Source organism: Chelonia mydas, chromosome 7 (genome assembly GCF_015237465.2).
Source record: "Chelonia mydas isolate rCheMyd1 chromosome 7, rCheMyd1.pri.v2, whole genome shotgun sequence".
Taxonomy (NCBI): Eukaryota; Metazoa; Chordata; order Testudines; family Cheloniidae; genus Chelonia; species Chelonia mydas.
The window spans coordinates 57,652,507-57,672,353 of record NC_057853.1 but is presented as its reverse complement, the minus strand read 5'-3'; the positions used below and the strand labels follow the sequence as shown (position 1 = coordinate 57,672,353).

At 43.6% G+C, this 19,847-nt stretch overlaps 1 protein-coding gene across 5 annotated transcripts in view; it reads right to left on the bottom strand.

Moving 5' to 3' along the window:
- Nucleotides 1-19,847, bottom strand: part of WDFY4 (WDFY family member 4) — a 250,741-nt gene that overhangs the window by 188,593 nt on the left and 42,301 nt on the right. For all 5 annotated transcript variants that reach the window (XM_037904402.2, XM_037904403.2, XM_043552372.1 and 2 more), the window contains exons 7-13: nt 18,609-18,798; nt 17,223-17,412; nt 13,496-13,656; nt 11,376-11,828; nt 9,003-9,107; nt 5,352-5,542; nt 1,547-2,160 (exon numbers count right to left, since the gene is read on the bottom strand). In XM_037904402.2, coding sequence (XP_037760330.1) covers nt 1,547-2,160; nt 5,352-5,542; nt 9,003-9,107; nt 11,376-11,828; nt 13,496-13,656; nt 17,223-17,412; nt 18,609-18,798 — 1,904 coding nt within the window. The remainder of the gene's footprint in view (nt 1-1,546; nt 2,161-5,351; nt 5,543-9,002; nt 9,108-11,375; nt 11,829-13,495; nt 13,657-17,222; nt 17,413-18,608; nt 18,799-19,847) is intronic.

The following is a 19,847-nucleotide window of genomic DNA, read 5'->3' as shown; positions in this document are numbered from 1 at the left end:
GTCCTTCCCTCTCATAAGGGAACCTAACTACAGGCTGGTGCCTCTCAGTACGCAAAACATGTCATCAGTGACATCGGGGAGGGGGAGCTGTCCACTGTCCTGCTGTCATCCAGCCAGAGCTGTTGCCTCATGACTCCTGGTTGCCAGTCACTCCTCCTGTCCCCTGCTGCTGCCAGTCCCGGCTTGGCTCTCTGCTTCTCACCCAGCCTCTGCCCCAGCTCAGCCCACTGCCCAGCCTGAGCGAGCCCCTTGTCTGCTGACCTAGGTCCCTCCAAGTCTCTCCTAGGCCAGGGGAAGAACACTAGCGAATATGCCGCTCAGCTTAGTCACCAGAGCATTTCATCTGAATTAGCTGGCCCATCCCCAGTGGGAATCCCACCTTCAGTACAAACCAGGGAGAAGCAGGGGATCTCTTGTGACCTGATTGAAGCAATTCTGCCAGCTGGCCAAGGAAAACTACAAGGATTTTTCACACAGCTTCAGATAATGCACAGATGAATCACTGAGGGCCAAATGTTGAGGTGCTAACCCAGTCTGCACTTAGCACTTACTCGACCAAGGTTCCTATTAACTTCAATAAGCATTTCCTATGAGTCAGGACGTCAAGATTCGGCCTTTAAAGAAGGAAAATGACTAAGTCACATTTAAAGATAGCTGGAGATGCCTCCATGGCGACATGACCAGCTCTGTAATCCCTGCCGCTTGGTTTCTAACCCCAACCAGAAATACAGTGGATAGTATGTAAGAGCACAGGGAGATCCGAGCTGCAGCCAGGGACACAGGAAACTGTCAGAGATTTCCCCTGTCTCTTAAGGGAAAAAATGTAACCGTTGCGGGAAGGCGCTACTTAATAAAAGATACCCAGAAACACAGAACTGACCTTCAAAGTGCTGCGGAAATCTCCCGGCCTTCCCTGAATGTCTGGCTGCAGCCCTGACCTTCTCTGATACTTGATCAAAGACACAGGATCACTCTCAAAGATCACCCAGTATGTAATCCAGACCCCAGGGATAAGCCAAAAAGCTCTCATAGCCCCTTGTCCCACTGAACCAAACAATCATGTGCAGTGCTGTAGCCGTATTGGTCCCAGGATATTACAGAGGCAAGGTGGGTGAGGATAGATCTTTTATTGGACCGACCTCTGTTGGCAAAAGAGACACTACAGTGCTACACCCACTTTGTCCCTCTGAAGTCAAACAGACATTTATGCTGCGATGTTTGCAGTCATTCACCTTTTATAAAGTGGCATTGTCTGCCAGCTAGAGCACAGGCCTGGGAGTGTGGACTCCTCAGCTTGATTCCTGACCCTCCCACTGACTCACTGTGTGACCGGGGGCAAGTCACACCACCTCTGGGCCTCGGTTTATGACCACTCTCCCTGTAAAATGCAGATAATACTATCAACCTGCAGCTCAGGGGGCTTTGTCAGGCTTATTTTACTACTACATGTAAAATGCTGTGGGGTCCTCAGTGACACCAGAGAACACCCAAGTATTACTGCTCTTGGATGCTGGGGTCTTTCTATAATAAAGAATCAAAGACCTACCTGTCTTCAGGGTCTGCCCATGCCCTGTAGTCGGAGGCAGCTAATTTATTCTCCAGTTGTTTGAAGCTAGTACCATGCCCCTCCTGTTGATCTTGTGGTCCCTTCTGAACATCCCATGGTGGTTCTTCTGCAGCAGGCTTTATCTCCGGGAGGAAGCTCTCCAGATGCAGGGTCCCTTTGATCATATGGTCAAGGAAACTCAGAATCTGTATGCAGCTCTTGAGCCATGCTGGGAAAGGTTCTGACGAGTACAAGGCTGCATTCAAGAACTCTGCAAACGTCCTTCCTTTCTCGAGCTGCACGGGGACTTGCTGCCCCTCCTGTGTCCAGAAGCAGCCAAGTGAGCCGAGATCCTCCGCCAGCTTCTCAAAGAGGCCATTCCTTTGGAAGAAGTCACTGTTGATGGGGTCCAGATGCAGAGCAGCGGCTATCCCCTGAAGTGTGTACAAAACAAGCTCCAGGATGGGGCTATGCCCCGTGGCTGCCCACGCCCCAGACGGTGGGTCCTGTAACGCACCTTCCATGTCGGAGAGAAGGGACAGGAGTCCATTGAATCCACTGCATGTTCTGAAAGCCGAATGGCACTTGGGGTTCTCCAGGATCCTCAGGAGAGACTGCGGCATCAGAGAGAAGGGAGTCAAAGCAAGCATTCAACCTCACATCACCTACGGTACCAAGTGGGACTAGACAATGCTCTCAGAATTTTGATTTCACTGAAATTTCAATTGTTGATCAAAAATGCGGGGGACGGGAGAAATGACATTTTTGCAAAACTTTCCTGCCTGTTTTTAAACCACCTCAAACATTGGCGATTTTAACATGTTTTCCGAAGGCATCTATGCAGCCAGCCCTGCAACTCGGGGATGGTGCTTACAAGGCTCCAACCCAGCGGGCGAAGTTCCAGTCCTAAACATGGCCTGTTGCTACCCTGTTTGGACAAAGCGGAGACCAGGAGTAGCCAACTTCCAGGAGAAGGGAGGATTCATGCTGCTCTTACAGGGAACTCTACGTCAACAGCACTAGAAGAGGTGCCCCCACTGCTTTCCCCAGCAGCCAGAGTATATCTGCTTTACGGGGGGGGGGGGGGGCAGCGGCACCCATCTCCTCCTGACTCATAAAGAGCCCCCTGATGAGGTGGGGCAGGTTGGCAGGGTGCCCCAGAGCAGCGGGGCTTGGAGTGAATACCCAACAGAGATGCATGAGGCAGTTCACTCCGTCTCTGAGCTATCACTTCAGGTTGTCTGCAGATGCAGGCAGAGCTCACCACAGCAGAGACTTTGCTCATGGTTGTGAGCTTTTCTTCACAACCAGGAGGGCTAGAAACCTACTTTTGTCTAAAAGTGAGAGCTGAGATTTCAGCGTAATCACCTCACTCAAGGAGGCAGAGCTATAGACATGGGCCCACAGTGCCAAGGCCTTAAACCAGCCCGGAGCATTCCACATACCTTAGAGCAGAGATTATTTTAAAGTGGTTTAAGCAAAACTCCTAGAGGCTGATGGGACTTTTCCAACAGAGCAACTAATGGCTACAACCAATGTATTGAAAAATATTCCTCATTCAATTGGCACGGAGAGAGTGACCATACAGAGCCGTAATGGCCCATCAGGTGTTAACCAGAACCCAGCAACATAACATGGTCCAAAAGATATTGCAGAGAGTAGGTTCTCCTAGCACTAAACAGGCAATAATAGTTTCCTGTCTCCCAGGGACAAACTTAGTTAATGCTTGTACAACCTTTTGGAGACAAAAAGTGCTGTGGGTCTGATCCAAAGGCTACGCATGTCGATAGGAATCTTTCAGTGATTTCAATGGACTTTGTATCAGGCTCTAAATGAGTGCTATGCATCACTGCATTTATTTAAAACCTAAGCCATTCCACTGTAAGTCAGAGATACTTTGGACCTGATTCGGGCCTCACTTACACTGGAATAATCCTGAGTGTAAAAATCAGTGAGAGAAGAATGAGGCCCAGTATATTTGCATCTAACCCATCCCTAACTTTTCCTCCTTGTGCAATTTATTAAATGCAAAAGCCACAAAAGATAAACAGAGGTAACACACTTGGCATTTGGGTTTGTCTCTTGCTACTTCGAAGAGCACTAAACCTTACGTTGGCCGAGAGTCTCAAATCGAGAGGCTTAATTCCAAATCCACCGAGGAGAAGCATTTCTATCATAAATATCTCTCTACAACAGGAGCTATTACAATGAGAAAGGGCTTGCCAGAACTGTAGGAAGGGGGACTTTATTACTGTCATTCAATTTCGCATGATAATGTATCAAACCAGGCAGAGACTCCTGAACAGGGAGTAAATTTAATAAGTCGGAGTTGAAGTTATCAGGATGGCTTTGACACATTTCAGGAAAGGTCAGCAGTAACAACATTTCCTCCAGCTCTAACTCAGTTACAATTTAATCGCCTATGAGTTAGTATTCCTCTGTCTTGAATCTATACAACTGGATGCCTGCTGGAAACTCCTAACTCAGTTATAGCTAACAGAATTTATTTCACATTCCATTATTTGTTATTCCTCATAATTGTCCACATGCCACTCTGGAATACGGGAGAGCTAATCACATTTGGGCTCGCAGTTTAACAGCTAAATATATATTAGCAAATCAATCTGAATTTGTGCATAACACAATCACAGTCCCAAAGGGCACAGATAATAAATTAATTTGCTTACATTATGTTTTAACATGGTTATCATTTGTCAGAATTAGACATCAAAGTTGCATTTGTTCTCATATCAGTTCAGGAGCTGCACTTAACTTCTCCACAGACTACAGCAAAAGTTTGTTTGCTCAGGTCAGAGCAACGGGCTTTGTCCCCTGGTTTGTCAGATTGTTTTAATGAGCACAGTTACTGTACCACAAAGACTAGCTGCTGCATTAGCAGCTAAGAGGGGACTTCAAATAAGGCCAGCTAATGAGTGTGGAATGCAATCCCAGCTTAATGCTCACAATGCTGCTGCTTTCTAGTTTGCCAACCAAGGGCCTAACTCAGAGTAAATCGTTGGGATTCTTTCCATTTACTTTATGGATTTTTGATCAGACCCTCTAGGAATGCATTAGAGAATATGAGTAAATTTCTTTCCATCCCCTTTATCACCTTCTCTCCAACTGAAACTAGATCCTTTTCTGATTTACACTGGTATACGTGAGCGATGACCCCATTGAGGTCAATGGAGTTACACCTCTGCAAATGAAACCTGAATCAAGCCATTTGTTTCATCCCCACACCCAACTCAGCTGCTACGTTTACCCTGTTCACTTCCTCTGACTTCCTCTTTGCAAGTCTCAGCTTCCTCTCCCATCTGTCTCTCTTTTCTCCTTCTGCCGTAGCTGTACTCAACAGTATGTACACTAAAAGAAAAGGAGTACTTGTGGCAGCCTGGAGACTAACAAATTGCATCCGATGAAGTGAGCTGCAGCTCACGAAAGCTTATGCTCAAATAAATTTGTTAGTCTCTAAGGTGCCACAAGTACTCCTTTTCTTTTTGCGAATACAGACTAACATGGCTGCTACTCTGAAACCTGTCAGTATGTACACTGCAATTCTGTAGCTGTTATTTCTCTATTATCCATCTATTTTAACTCTCTAAAGCATTTTTCAAGACATTATGGAATGGCTGTTCACACACCAATGATTAAAACACTCAGTAACTAGCACCCAAACAACCTTAACTCTGCCCCTGAATTTGACTTCACCTTCTTGCTGGTAATTAGGCTGGGAGCCACCAGCCATCTAAACCAGGCACATTCAGAGCAGATAACGAAGCAAACAGGAAGCAATGTTAATCACCTTCAGCAGGTCCAGTTTCAGGCACAGCTCCCCTTGAGTGGAAGAGCAGAGGGCCCCAATAATTATGCTCATGTACTCCTCAGTGTTGATGACTGACAGCTGCTCCAAGATACAGAGGGTGTCACTTCGGTAGCACTCATCATCCAGAAATATCTTGATGTACGGTACCATCCCATAATCTTTTATAACAACTGGGAATCAATCAGATGCCATTTGTTAGTTAAACCATGCTCAGTTATATGGGCACCAATTGATGTTCAATCACAATATGGTTTTGAACACAAAGGCAAATTTTCCATGTCAACTGCGCACTATCACAAGGCTCCAATTGCACACTCCTAGTGTGTGTGTAAAAGTATCCAGTTTGTGTGCACAAATCAGTTACTAGTGACAGCACACAACTGGTCTAATATCTAAGTGGATATGTAGATACCTGGTAACAGGTACCATGCAAGAAAATCCAGTAGAAGGGACTGCTGTGTTATTTTCCTTAGTCTACAACCAAGTCATTATATAAATCATCCCAGGGTATCACTACAGAGTAGGTGACTAGGGACAAACTAGGGATTATTGGGGGAGGGGCTCACTAATTGTAAAGATATGTATGTTTTTAAAATAGTTCCTTCTTGGCATCTAGTGAATAGAGCACTAGACTAGGACTCAGGAGACCTGGGTTCTATTCCTGACTTAGCGACTGGGTGACTTTAGGCAGGTCACTTCATCTCTCTGTGCTTCAGTTTCTCCTCCCATCCTTTGACTGTCTTGCCTATTTAGACCAAGATCTTACAGGCAGGGCCTGTTGCTCAGTGTTTGTACAGTACCTAGCACAATGGGGCCCAGATCTCAGCTGGGGCATGCAAGCACTACAGTAATACAATTAAACATGTTGTAATAATGTCTGAACTATTAAGAGAAACTTAATGAAATGAAAGAAAATGAACCTTGAAAAGAAAAGGAAATGAACCTTAAAAATGAAGAGGAAGTTTTCCTCTTGGCCTAGTGGATTATGGGGGTTTTCATGCTGCTGCTCTGAAGCACGTAATAATGTAATGAAATTTAACATCCTTGGGAGGGGGGATACCAAAGAAGCCTCCACCACAGTAGCATTTAAAAAGGGGAACTATACAAAAATGAGGAAGCTGGTTAAAGGAAAATTAAAAGGAACAGTCACAAGAATGAAATGTTGGCTAGCTGAATGGAAACTTTTTAAAAACTCTGTCATAAAGGTTCAAATTAAATGTACACCCCAAATTAAAAAAAAATGGTAAGAGGACAAAAAAAATGCCAGCATGGCAAGACTGCAGAGTAAAAGAGGTGGTTAGAGGCAAAAAGGCATCCTTTAAAAATTGGAAGTCAAATCCCACTGAGGAAAACAAAGGAGCATAAACTCTGGGAAGTCAAGTGTGAAAGTATAATCAGGCAGGTCAAAAAAAGAATTTGAAAAGCAACTAGCAAAAGACACAATAACTAAACAGCAAAAAAAATAATAATAAGTACATCAGAATCAGGAAGCCTGCCAAACAATCAGTGGGCCACTGGAGGCTCGAGGTGCTAAAGGAGCACTGAAGGAAGACAAGGCCATTGTGGAGAAGCTAAATGAATTGTTTGTGTCCGTCTTCACTGCAGAGGGTGTGAGGGAGGTTCCCATACCTGACCCATTCCCTTTAGGTGACATATCTGAGGAACTGTCCCAGATTGAGGTGTCAGAAGAGGAGGTTTTAACAAATTGATAAACTAAACAGTAGTGAGTCACCAGGACCAGATGGTATTCACCCAAGAGTTATAAAGGAACTCAAATGTAAAATTACAGAATTACTAACTGGTATATAACATAGCACTTAAATCATTGTCTGTACCAGATTACTGGAGGATAACTATTGTAATGTGGATTTTTTTTTAAAAGGCTCCAGAGGCAATTCTGGCAATTACAGGCCAGTTAGCCTAATTTCAGTACCAGACAAACTGGTTGAAACTATAGTAAAGAACAGATTTATCAGATGCATAGATGAACACAATTTGTTGGGGAAGAGTCAACACGACTTTTGTAAAGGAAAACCATGCCTCACCAATCTATTAGAATCCTTTGTGAGGGTCAACAAACATGTGAACAAGGGTGATCCAGTGGGCATAGTGTACTGGGACTTTCAGAGATCCTTTGATAAGATCCCTCACCAAAGGCTCTTAAACCAAGTAAGCAGTCATGGGATTAGAGGGAAGGTCCTCTCATAAATCAGTAACTGGTTAAAAGACAGGAAATAAAGGGCAAGAATAAATGGACAGTTTTCACAGTGCAGACGTAGATACAAGGGTCTCCCAAGAATACGTATTGGCACCAGTGCTGTTCAATATATTCATAAATGATCTGGAAAAATGGGTAAACAGTGACGTGGCAAAGTTTGCAAACAATACAAAATTACTCAAGATAATGAAGTCCAAAGCAGACTGTGAAGAGTTATAAAGTAATCTCACAAAACTGGATGATTAGGCAACAAAATGGCAGATGAAATTCAATGTTGATAAATTCCAAGCAGTACACATTAGAAAACATAATCCCAATTATACATACAAAACGATGAGATCTAAATTAGCTTTTACCACTCAAGAAAGAGATCTTGGAGTCTTTGTGGATAGTTCTCTGAAAACATCTGTTCAGCATGCAGTGGCGGTCAAAAAAACTAACACAATTTTAAGAACCATTAGAAAAGGGAAAGATAATAAGACAGTAAATATCATAATGCCACTATATAAATCCATGGTGTACCTACACCTTGAACACCGAGCACAGTTCTAGTCTCTCTATCTCAAAAAAGATACATTGGAATTGGAAAAAGTATAGGAAAGGGAAACAAAAATGATTAACAGTTTGGAACAGCTTCCATATGAGGAAAGAGAAATAAGACTGGGACTTTTCAGCTTGAAAAAGAGACAACTAAGAGGGGGGTATGATAGAGGTCTATAAAATCATGACTGGTGTAGAGAAATTGAATAAGGAAGTGTTATTTATTCCTTCATGTAACACAAGGACAAGGAGTCACCCAATGAAATTAATAGGCAGCAGGTTTAAAACAAACAAAAGGAAGTCCTTCTTCACACAACACACAGTCAACCTCTGGGACTTGTTGTCAGGGGATGTTGTGAAGGCCAAAAGTATAATAAGGTTGAAAAAAGAACTTGATAAGTTCATGGAGGATAGGTCCATCAATGGCTATTAGCCAAGATGGTCAGGGATGCTACCCCATGCTCTGAGTGTCCCTAAGTCTCTGATTGCCAGATGCTGGGACTGGACAACAGAAGATGGATCACTCAATAACTGCAGTGTTCTGTTAATTCCCTCTGAAGCATTTGACATTGGCCACTGTCAGAAGGCAGGATACTGGGCTAGATGGACCATTGGTCTGATCCAGTATGGCCGTTCTTATGTTCTTATGCATTAGGTATTGGCCACAGCTGGAGGACGGGAGCCAGAGCAGATGGACCAATGGCCTGATGCAATATGGCCATTGCTACATTCCTGGCTGTCCAACATGATTTCTGAATAAAACATACAAACAGAAGAAGGGAGTCGGATGCTTACTATGCTGTACCCAGGCCATCTAATACCAAGTATCACAGAGGTGATGCTGTGACAGTTGAATCATCACCTTCTCTTACCAGCATTCCTCACAGATCCCAGGACAAGGGCAGCAACCATCTTCAGCATCACACAGGTTAGCTCTTTCTCAGTGCCTTGCTCCAGACAGGGTGCTTGGGTCCCGGCTGCATATTCAAAACAAAGAGAGTTCCCCCAAAATATCCCACAAGACACCTGGTTACTGGTAACTAGAATTCCTCGCAGCACAAGTGCTCAGCAAATATGACTCCCTTGAATGCTGGCACAGTCTACACGAAACCTATAGCACCTGATAAAATACTGAAAGAGAGGAAGGATGGTCCAATAGTTAGGGGCTAACCTGGAACTCTGGAGACCTGGGTTCAATACCTTTGCTTTGCTACAGACTTCCTGTGTGACCTTGACCAAGTCACTCAGTATCTCTGCACCTCAGTTCCCCATCTGTATAATGGAAATAATAGCTCTGCTCTACCACACGGGGGTGCTGTGAGGATAATACAGTAAAGACTGTGAGGTGCTCAGACAGTATGGTAAAGGGACCTATGATAGACATGTCCATATTGTCTTTTCAGCTGGCAGAATAATCAGAACCTCCTTCCATTCCCAGACAAGACTCTTCATTAAGGCACAGAGCACATGTCAGTGACATAAGGATGAAAATACGTTAAAGAATATAGTACTGATCAAAAACCAAATTGTTACCAACCCAGGAAATTCAAAGTTAAGGTGATACTTAAAAGGAGGCCAAACGTTTTAAAGTCTGAAAACGCACCATGAAAGCACCCAAACAACCTCTGCCTCTGTAGTGAAACCAGCTTCCAACCTTCCTGTCAGTGTTTCTTTTGTACCTAGAGCCTGGTTCCCACGAGTACAACTAAGTGTTTGCAGGATCAAATCCCTACATTGTCAGATTTGTTGTTTTTTTTATCTAAGGGCTTTAGGAGTTCATACACTATGGCAGAGGACATCTTACATTTCTAAAAACCAACGTACTAATGCAATGACCACACTGCCATATTCTCATTTGCCCTTTATTATCTTTGTTTATAGACTAGAAATCAGCCAAGAAAATTGACATAGCTGAATGGCATTCAGGCAAAGATAGGAGAGAGACTCACAAGCTCACTCATAACCATAACTCCTAACCAGGATGTGAGTTTTCAGGAACCATGATCTCTTTCCTTGGAAATCTATATCTAAGTAATCTGTTTCATGTATTATGACATAGTATTGAAAGTGGGCCGGCAAACTCCCCGTCCCAAGCGGGTTCAAAATCTGAATCCATCACTTGACAGAATCTTTAGCCCTGATAATTAGAGAAGACCAGCTCAAATCCCACATCCAAATGACCCCATCTTTGGGGCATTGGAAGTCCAGATCTCGACCCCAACGTTACAGCTGGTGCCCTGCTCTGATTTGTATGTGCTTTGTGTGCATTCCTTGTTTTCTGCCTGCGACAGTAACAATTAGAGCTGTGGCCTCTCATTAAGGATACCTTACTTTTGCAGTGCCAGGCACGGGGTGACTGGCCCTTTAAATGAAGACGGTCTGGCTCCCCTGTCTAGAACAGATGCGCCCAGTTTGGCCAATTAAGAGGGGCTATAAAAGCACCTGAGGCTATAAAAAGCCAGGCTGTCGGTAAGGAAGGGGGAGCAGGAACAGCAGTAAGTTTCCTTGGAGAGGCTGCCACAGTCCCTTGGGAGGAGGGGCAGTGAGGAACAGGGCCTCTGGGGGAGAGCCCTGGGAGGCAGTGCTCAGTCAGTAGCGTACTGCAGTGAGCCCGAAGCAGGAAGGACTGAGCGAAGGGGAGGGGAAAACCCCCAGGGAGCCAAGGACATGCTCTCCTTGTTTTCCTCTCTGTTTGTAAGATAAAACTGGGCCTAGGAAGAGACTCTGGGAGTGGCTGTGGGTGCTCCGGGGACCTTGCAGCGCCCTCGATGAGACAACCTAAGCCTGATTTTCAGAGGGGCTGAATGCTACAGCGCCCAGTGACTTTAACTGGAAGCGAGAATAGTCAGCACCTGTGAAAGTCAAGCCCAGGCTCTCAAGCTGGGCTCCCCAAGAACCCGTTGGGCTCCCAAGGAACACGAACTGAAACGCTAATTTTGGTAACTTGGGCCCCCTTTTTAATGGCTGCCACTGGAGACGAAACTGCTGAGAGGTTAAGTCCTGTGGCTGATGCATAGCCCATAAGCTGGGTCATATGATGCATGGAACTGGAGAGAGTCAGATTTCAGGAGAAAACTAGTTTGGTGTGGCATCAGCAGATCAGGAATTTAAGCCAGGGCCAGGCAGCTTCCATACAAACTCTAGCACCTTGGCATGTAACACTGGCCTCTCTACATGCTCAGTGTAGATCTCTTTCCTACAACTCTGCCTGCCCAACCACTCATTGCCAATGAAACAAGCTGTACCTGTCTTCCTCAAGATCTTGGCTTGCTTCCTCAGCTGAGTCAGCAGCTGGCCTAAGAGCCCCGAGTCTCTAAATATGTCAGTGAAGAGCAAGTCCCTCTTGGTGATGCTGTGAAGACACCGCAGAGCAGCTATGGTGCAGAACGGCACCAAGTTCTCCTTTATCAAACACTCAACCTTCTTCAGGATTTCATGGGGGATGTAGGACAGTTCTAGCACCACTGATTCCACCAGCTGGAAGAACTGTATCTGAACTAGGTGCGGTTTGAGGGGGATAATGTCAGTGAACTGGGAGATGGGCTGTAGCGTCCATTCCAGGAGGAAGAAGTTCATTGTGTCCCAGGCCCACATGGTTTTTATAGCCAGTAAGATTCTCCTACAGAGGTGCAGGTCACTGGTTTTCTGGAAGATGGACTGCAACACCTGAAAAGCTTGGAGGTTTTTCACTGTCATTCCTGAGAAACAGAAATCAATCCAAATCATTTTAACCACGCTTATCTCAGGCCCAATACAGATGCCCTATCTGCACTATTAAGGCATATCTAAGAGCACAAGTCAGACACAGATCCAATCTCAGCAAGTATCGGCGCATAGGGGAACAGGGGAATAGTGGGAACACCCCTCTCCTGATCATCCTCAGGACCCAGAACTGTGCAGGGGTGACCCTCATCATAACTTTATGCAGTGCCCCAACTCCCCTGAGCCATGTAGGCTTGGAGAAGAAAAGTTTCCAGGGAGGAGCCAGCCCCAGGGGCCAGAGAAGCTAAAGTTGGCAGGAGCAGGCACAAGAGCACGCAGTGGTTACCGCAGGAAGGACTGGCAGGCACGGCAGATGCCATGAGCGTGTTTTCTACAGGTCTGACTCCAGACATTCTCTGTCCTGTGCTGACTTGCTGTTTGCTCCTGGCCCCTCTTGCCTTCTAATTCCCAGTCTCTGCACCTCAGCCTCACTCCACCTGCCCTCCATAGCCTCTTTTCCCTTGCCCTGTCCCACTCCCGCCCTCTCCTGGTCTCTCGGCTTAGCTAGTCCCCTCCCAACCAAATCCCACTCCACAAAATTTAAACAAAAACAAAAATAGTGATGCCAGCATGGTGCTGGGAAACCATCCCACTGATCCCTCTGTAGGTTCTACCCCTTCCTCCACGCTGGGCCTATCTTGTCTATTTAGACTGTAAGCTGTTCAGATGAGGGACTTTGTGGGTGGTACAATCGTGGGTGGTCCACAGACAGTACCAAATTACTAATCAGAACAGGTAAAAAACTGCATTTAGAGACAATAGAAATGTTTTGAATGTTCTTACAATGTCAGCATTTTTTTATGAAAAATTGTTGGTTTGCTAAGTTTTCATCAAATTTTCCATGTATCCTTTAGGCCCCCCATCTTGCAAACACTTACACATCTGCATAAGTCCCCACTGCCTTAGAAATAAGAAAGTTTTCAAAAGTGATTTTTTTTAAACAGTCCCACTATGTGACGATGGTGGTAGAATAATCTGGGTTTTTTTTACATTTCTCATTGTAAAATGAGAATTTTTTTTTAATATAAGCACAGTTCATGTTTTTTTTTTAAAAGAAATACTATAAATGATTTTGAACATTTATATGATATTTTGTCCATTTTCCAGCCAGCTGTACTGACTGTGTTATCCATGCCATGTGGGTTATGGCACCTCTCCATTGCAGCTGGCAGTGTGAATGGCAGCTTGTGTAGATGTACCCACACGAGCTGTACTCTAGTTAGCTTGCTAAAAATAAAAGTGAGGATGCAGTGCCCGGGTCTCAGCATTGGCTGCACAAGCATGTACGTACCCCAGCGGTGTCAGGCGGGCCTGTGCAACCCACGCTGAATCCCACATCACACAGTTCTCACTTCTATTTTTAGCAAACTAGCTGCCATTAAACCAGACATGAGCTGCCATTCATACCCCAGGTCACAATGTAGATGTAACCTTAGTTAACTTTGGAATTTCCTGATTTGCATGTTTAAATGCTCCACCTTAGCACTGCAGGTGCACACATGCGATCATGTACATTTTCTTCTCTATCATGCACATGCTGTGCATAATGATTGCTTTTCCCATGCTAAGCCCACAGTAATATTTGTACGTGTATATACAGTACCAGAGGATTGTGTCTGTTCAAAATCAAAGTGCGGTAGCTGAGGATGTGTAACGTTGCCAGAAACTTTCAGTTCAGTTTTCCCACAGACTGTGAGGCAAGTCAGTATATCCAGCACCTCTTCGACATGGTGGTCTCCTTCACTGTGCGGAGATCCCTCCCATCTAAAAACAAAGAATGGGGTAGTCATATGCTTGTGGCTCAGTAATATTTAAAATAACCGGTCCTTTCATTAACACATTCTACAGGGACACCAGATACTGAAGTAACAATTTCTCACTTTTCTCCCTCCCCCAGATCTCTCCACCACAGTAATCTGTTATGCTTTCTGTTACACTGATTGGACGACTGATTGAACTGAATTGCTCTCCAGACAATCTTACAGTCTGACTAACTCCAAAGTTGGATCGGGGAAGAACTAAAAAACTGAACCAGATAATTAAAGGGCTGAGGTCAATAAGTGACTACAAAAGAGGAAAGAAACTAGCCAATGTTGAAATTAAGTCCCATTACATGTACCAGTAGAAGTGCGATCCACAGCACCAGTTGGAAAAAGGGAAATTTTTCACAAAATATATATCCCGATTTTTTGGGTCAAAATTAACAAATTTATAATTTAAAAAAATCAAAATTTAGAATATTTCAGGCATCTCTAGAGATCCAACCCAGAATGCTAGCCCTGTACTTAAAAATAAAATAAAAAAAGAAACACAATTCGCAAAATGCAAACCATGAACATATATAATTCTTTAGTTTCTACAAAACTGCCTGAGATTTACAGACCCATGGGCCCACTAGAAGGGGAAGACATTGTTTAATCTCAGATGTGTGCTATCCATATGGTATTAGACACATGGATAATGCATTGAAGTCTCTGTTAAGCCATAGGCTGGTTCCAAACATCTCCCAGATTTGCAGTAGCTTAGATCAAAGGGAGAAAGAGCAAGTGGTGAAAAGCAGTCAGCTATTTATCGTGTCATTACGTCCAGTGCTCTTACGATTGAGACTAGTGCAATCTTTCTCCTCAAACCTATTTGTGTGCAGGTGTATGCCAGAACAAGCTATCATTAGGAATTAAAAAAGCCTCAGGGAATAAAAGACCATCTTTTCCTCCTCTAGGGTTTCCAATGGGGGTGATGGGGAGCTGGTTGTGACACTGGCAGGCCGGGTGGCAGCTCTTGCCAAGGCTGAACGCATTAGCTCAGAACAGACAAACTCATAGCTGGAGACCAGACCAGATCACTTATGTATTAGTGTTGTGCAAAATAGGTTTTGGTTTTATAAGAATGTATTTAGTGTTTAGGCTATAAGTGGCTGAATGTATTAATCTTATTTGTAATGTTTGTATGCCATTCTGTAAAGAAATATGTACATTTTGCTTTATAACTTTGAAAATGTTTGCTCTAAATTTGTGAACTGAGATGGGAAGAGTGTTTTCCCCCTGCCTGTCCAAAAGAACTATCAAAATCAAACAGGTTATCAAGGAATATCGCAATACAAAGGCTGGCAGCTGTGGTGGAAACTACGCTGGATGGTACAGTCTGGAGGGACCCTCTTAACTTGAGGACTATAACTGTGGGAACAAGACTGCTCAGTGTTTTTGGGGAAACTGGTTCATGGTTATTCCACCGGCTATTGATGTAATAAACTCAGGGCCTTAATGAAGAAGGCAATAATGGTGGAAACAGCAGACAAAACTGCTTTGTGTTTTGACCCAAGATCAGAGGTGGGCAAATGATGGATTTTTCTGATTTTGTGGAAATTCTGAAGCAATTTTTTTTTTGAGTAATATCCACGGAGCCCATTTAAAAAAAAAAATTGTTTCAGGTTGAAAGAAACATTTCTTTCAAACTGAAACAAAAACACTTGGTATCAATTTTGAGCCTTTAAAAAAAATTTTAAATTCTAAAAAAAGAGAAAAATTTAAAAGAAAAATTCACCTTGAACTGAAAAATCAAAATGTATCATAAATGTTGATGACATTTTTATTTTTTTCAGAATTTTTTAAAAAATGTTTTATCCTGACTGAAATAATTTGGCAAAATCAACATTTTGTGAACTGTTTTAGTGTTGGCAAATCTGCATTTTTCACCAAAAAAAGTTTTGGTCAAAAAATTTTGCCCAGCTCTACCAAGGGTAACCCGTGGGTCTTGTCCAGGTGTGAGCATATTAATCCTAGACATGCCCATTGGATTTATCTTTTTACTTAGAGATCTGCCCCATCAGGTGAAATGCTTCCTCTGGATAAAGACTTCATGACCAGGGGAGCCTTTCTGAGCAAAGTGGGTCCGGTTGAGGTCTCTCCTGATATTATCCGTATCCTAGTGTTTGATTAACAAAACCTGGCCTGTGTCTCAATTTAGGTAATTCCCTAACCTGCCTCTAGATTAACTTCTTCAATTGGCACTTCCCCTTGTGGTTTCAATGGGAGAAGTTTTCAGAGTAGCAGCCGTGTTAGTCTGTATTCGCAAAAAGAAAAGGAGTACTTGTGGCACCTTAGAGACTAACAAATATATTTGAGCATAAGCTTTCGTGAGCTACAGCTCTCTTCATTGGATGCATTCAGTGCAAAATATAGTGGGGAGATTTTATATACACAGAGAACATGAAACAATGGGTGTTACCATACACACTGTAACAAGAGTGATCACTTAAGGTGAGCTATTACCAGTAGGAGAGTGGAGGGGGGGTGAAGAAAACCTTTTGTAGTGATAATCAAGGTGGGTCATTTCCAGCAGTTCACAAGAACGTCTGAGGAACAGTGGGGGATGGCGGGGGGATAAACATGGGGAAATAGTTTTACTTTGTGTAATGACCCATCCACTCCCAGTTTCTTTTCAAGCCTAAGTTAATTGTATCCAGTTTGCAAATTAATTCCAATTCAGCAGTCTCTCCTTGGAGTCTGTTTTTGAATTTTTTTTGTTGAAGTATTGCCACTTTTAGGTCTGTAATTGAGTGACCAGAGAGATTGAAGTGTTCTCCAACTGGATTTTGGATGTTATAATTCTGGACATCTGATTTGTGTCCATTTATTCTTTTACGTAGAGACTGTCCAGTTTGACCAATGGACATGGCAGAGGGGCATTGCTGGCGCATGATGGCATATATCACATTGATAGATGTGCAGGTGAACGAGCCTCTGATAGTGTGGCTGATGTGATTAGGCCCTATGATGGTGTCCCCTGAATAGATACGTGGACACAGTTGGCAGCGGGCTTTGTTGCAAGAATAGGTTCCTGGGTTAGTGGTTCTGTTGTGTGGCGTGTGGTTGCTGGTGAGTATTTGCTTCAGGTTGGGGGGGCTGTCTGTAGGCAAGGACTGGCCTGTCTCCCAAGATCTGTGAGACTGATGGGTCGTCCTTCAGGATAGGTTGTAAATCCTTGATGATGCGTTGGAGAGATTTTAGTTGGGGGCTGAAGGTGATGGCTAGTGGCGTTCTGTTATTTTCTTTGTTGGGCCTGTCCTGTAGTAGGTGACTTCCGGGTACTCTTCCTGGAGAAGTTACGCTGTGGTTCTGCTCTTTAAACAGCATTGCGGTGTTGTTAGTGGTTTGCTAAATGTGACCCTTTCTTATCAGCAGCTTAGTGCTTCATCTGCCCACTATGTTCCCTGCATCTTTCTAAAATGCAATTGAAATTTTAAAACAAGCCATCATCACCTCTGAAAATTATATTTAATTAGACCCATGCTTTATCATCCCCTAGAAACCCAGTGAAAACTCCATACTCACCTAAGTAAAATTTTTACCAGGAGCTGGTATCCATCATTATTTTCAAACTCCAAAAGCAAAGCTGAGGAGATAGGATAGGAATCCTTCACAAAACACAGGATGATGCTAACTGCCTCACACATGTCAGAAGCCGGCAAGGTGTCAGCCAATTTGAATAGATTCTGAATGGCTATCTTAATGCAGTCCGCAGCTGTGAATAAATGAGGGCACATGTTTAGTACTGACAGCCTGATGTTACAAACAACTGCAAAATCACAGACAAAACGTAACAACATGCTTGAAATTACATTTCCCAATCAAACAGGGCAGTTAATTCCTCTTCTGGCTGGAGAAGAGATTTGGGGGAGGTGGGGGGGGGGGGCAGAATACAGGAATACACTGCTAGCTTTAGTAACTAGAGTAAAAAAAATTAAAAAAAAAAACAAAAACTTTCATTGCTCAACTCCTATTACATTTCTGTGTTTGACCCACAGAAACACAAGCAGCTTCATGAATATAAATCTGCCCCCAATTAAATCTGCATACTGTGAGTCCAGCCCTTTTAATACATGGTAAGTGGATGATGGACAATTAAATTATCTTGTATTAAGATCATTACATATACTCAGATAGAGATTAATAGTTTTGCACAATGAGGAGGAAGATACGTTTTGTTCTGAAGCTACCATTGGTGACTGGTCTTTTCCATTTAGTCTAGTAGCCCACCTTCCAAGTGTGGTCATGCTGGCAATTCTTAGACAACTCACCTGCTGTCAGGACTACCTCTTACTACACAAGGACCTGATCTTACAAGTGGTGTGAATGAAGAAACCATGTTTGGGCACTTTTGCATAAAAAATAAAACACATTTACACCCTATGAGGAGGTTCTGATGGCAGGATGTTGATTATAAATTATCTGGATTGTTTTTTCTATTGCAGGGTGGAGATAAGTAATCTTTGCATTTTTTTAAAGATGAAAACACCCCTAATCTAATGGAAAATTCCCTCTAGGAAGAAGCCAAACTATCACTGGCAACCAGTCAGGATTCCCCAATGCACTAGGCGCTGCAGCTGACAAAATGTCAGCAAGGTGCCATGCAAATATCAGGAGACCAATACTTAGAATGCTGGGGAACCCCAGAGATGCCAATTGGCTCTGGGTCACGTGATGTGTAACTCTTTAATGTATCTCTTGGCTTGGGTACCTTTGGTGGAAGTGGGACAGGACATGACATGCTGCTGCCTGTAACTTTCTGTTCTATGCATAAATAAAGGACTTCGGTTCCCACCAGCACTAAATTGAGCTCTAGTCTAGAAGTTCTTGGAGGTACGTAGAAATGAAACCTAGCCAAGTGTGATTTTTCTTAGAGGAATTCATTCCACAGGTGCTCAGGAAAAAACAAACCTTGTAAGTACATGATGGCAGTTTTGGTCTGGGCCTTTGAAATTGTTCGAAGCACACGGCCTGTGGGTGCTTTCCATGAAAGGTTGCACTGGTCCCAGAGGGAGGCCGTTGCTATAATTAGAGACTGAAGCTCGGCAGCTGACAGAAGTTCCTCTAAACCTTGTTCCTCCCTGTACAAGTAGAGCATTGTCTGGAAAAGAAAATTGGTTGCAATGCAAATTAAATGCAGAATTTTGGGAAGCATATAAGGGCTCCATAGGCTTGAATATATCGGGTCAAATCTGACCCTATATTAGTGGATGCAGTTCTACTGAAAACAAAACCAGCTGAATACTTTATGCTGTGTAACTAGTTACTGCTATGGCCCCTATCACCATAATATCAGAGCCTCTCCCAAGTATCTAACCATCAGAACAAGAAGATCTGTCTTCATTCCCAGCCTGCAGACGTAACATGATTAGTTTATAGTTCAGGTGTGTAGGGGCCATGCAGGTGTAAAAATTGGAGGGAAAGATAAATTGATGGAATGAGATTTTCATTCACTTCTGTAACTGGCCACTTCCAGGGTCATTCTTATCTCTTGCAGCAGGGAGTTCCACAGCTTGGTCCCAGCTCCATTGGAAGGTCAGTCTCCCACTATCACTGGTCTCTGCTAATTGGTTGACAGTGTCATTGTTCTGGTGGAACTCTCATAGGACCTCATGGCTGGAAGCAGAAGTGATCCTTCAAGAAATGTCTTCTGCCCAGTAGAACGTCTCCTTAGTTTTAATATGTAAATCTTTCCTGCACCTACACAATCCCTCGTTGCACCTTCAAATACCTAAGAATAGTGATCCCTGCCTTAATCACATTTAGTAAGGATCTCTGGCCCAATACTTAATACAGGATAGTTGGCACCTTTCTATCTTCTCCCTGCCCTTGCTTGTAGCTTATATGCAGCTCACTGCTGGTTCTAAGCCAAGCACATAGCACGCCAAAGGCAGACACATAATAAATATCATGTATTACATTACCAGGAGTTCCAAGGTACAGACCTGGTCTCCTCCCATTAGCTTCCATGGGAATTAAGGCCATTTGGCATTTTGCAGAACTAGGCCCTATTTTGTGGGCTGGTCAGAAGATATCACTCAGACCCCCTCACAATTGTCAGCATCGTCACGTGCTTTACTGTCACTTAGATTTCTAAACAGTATCTGAGATTTTCAAAGCAAACATTTACCTTCAGTGGGGGCTGTGTGT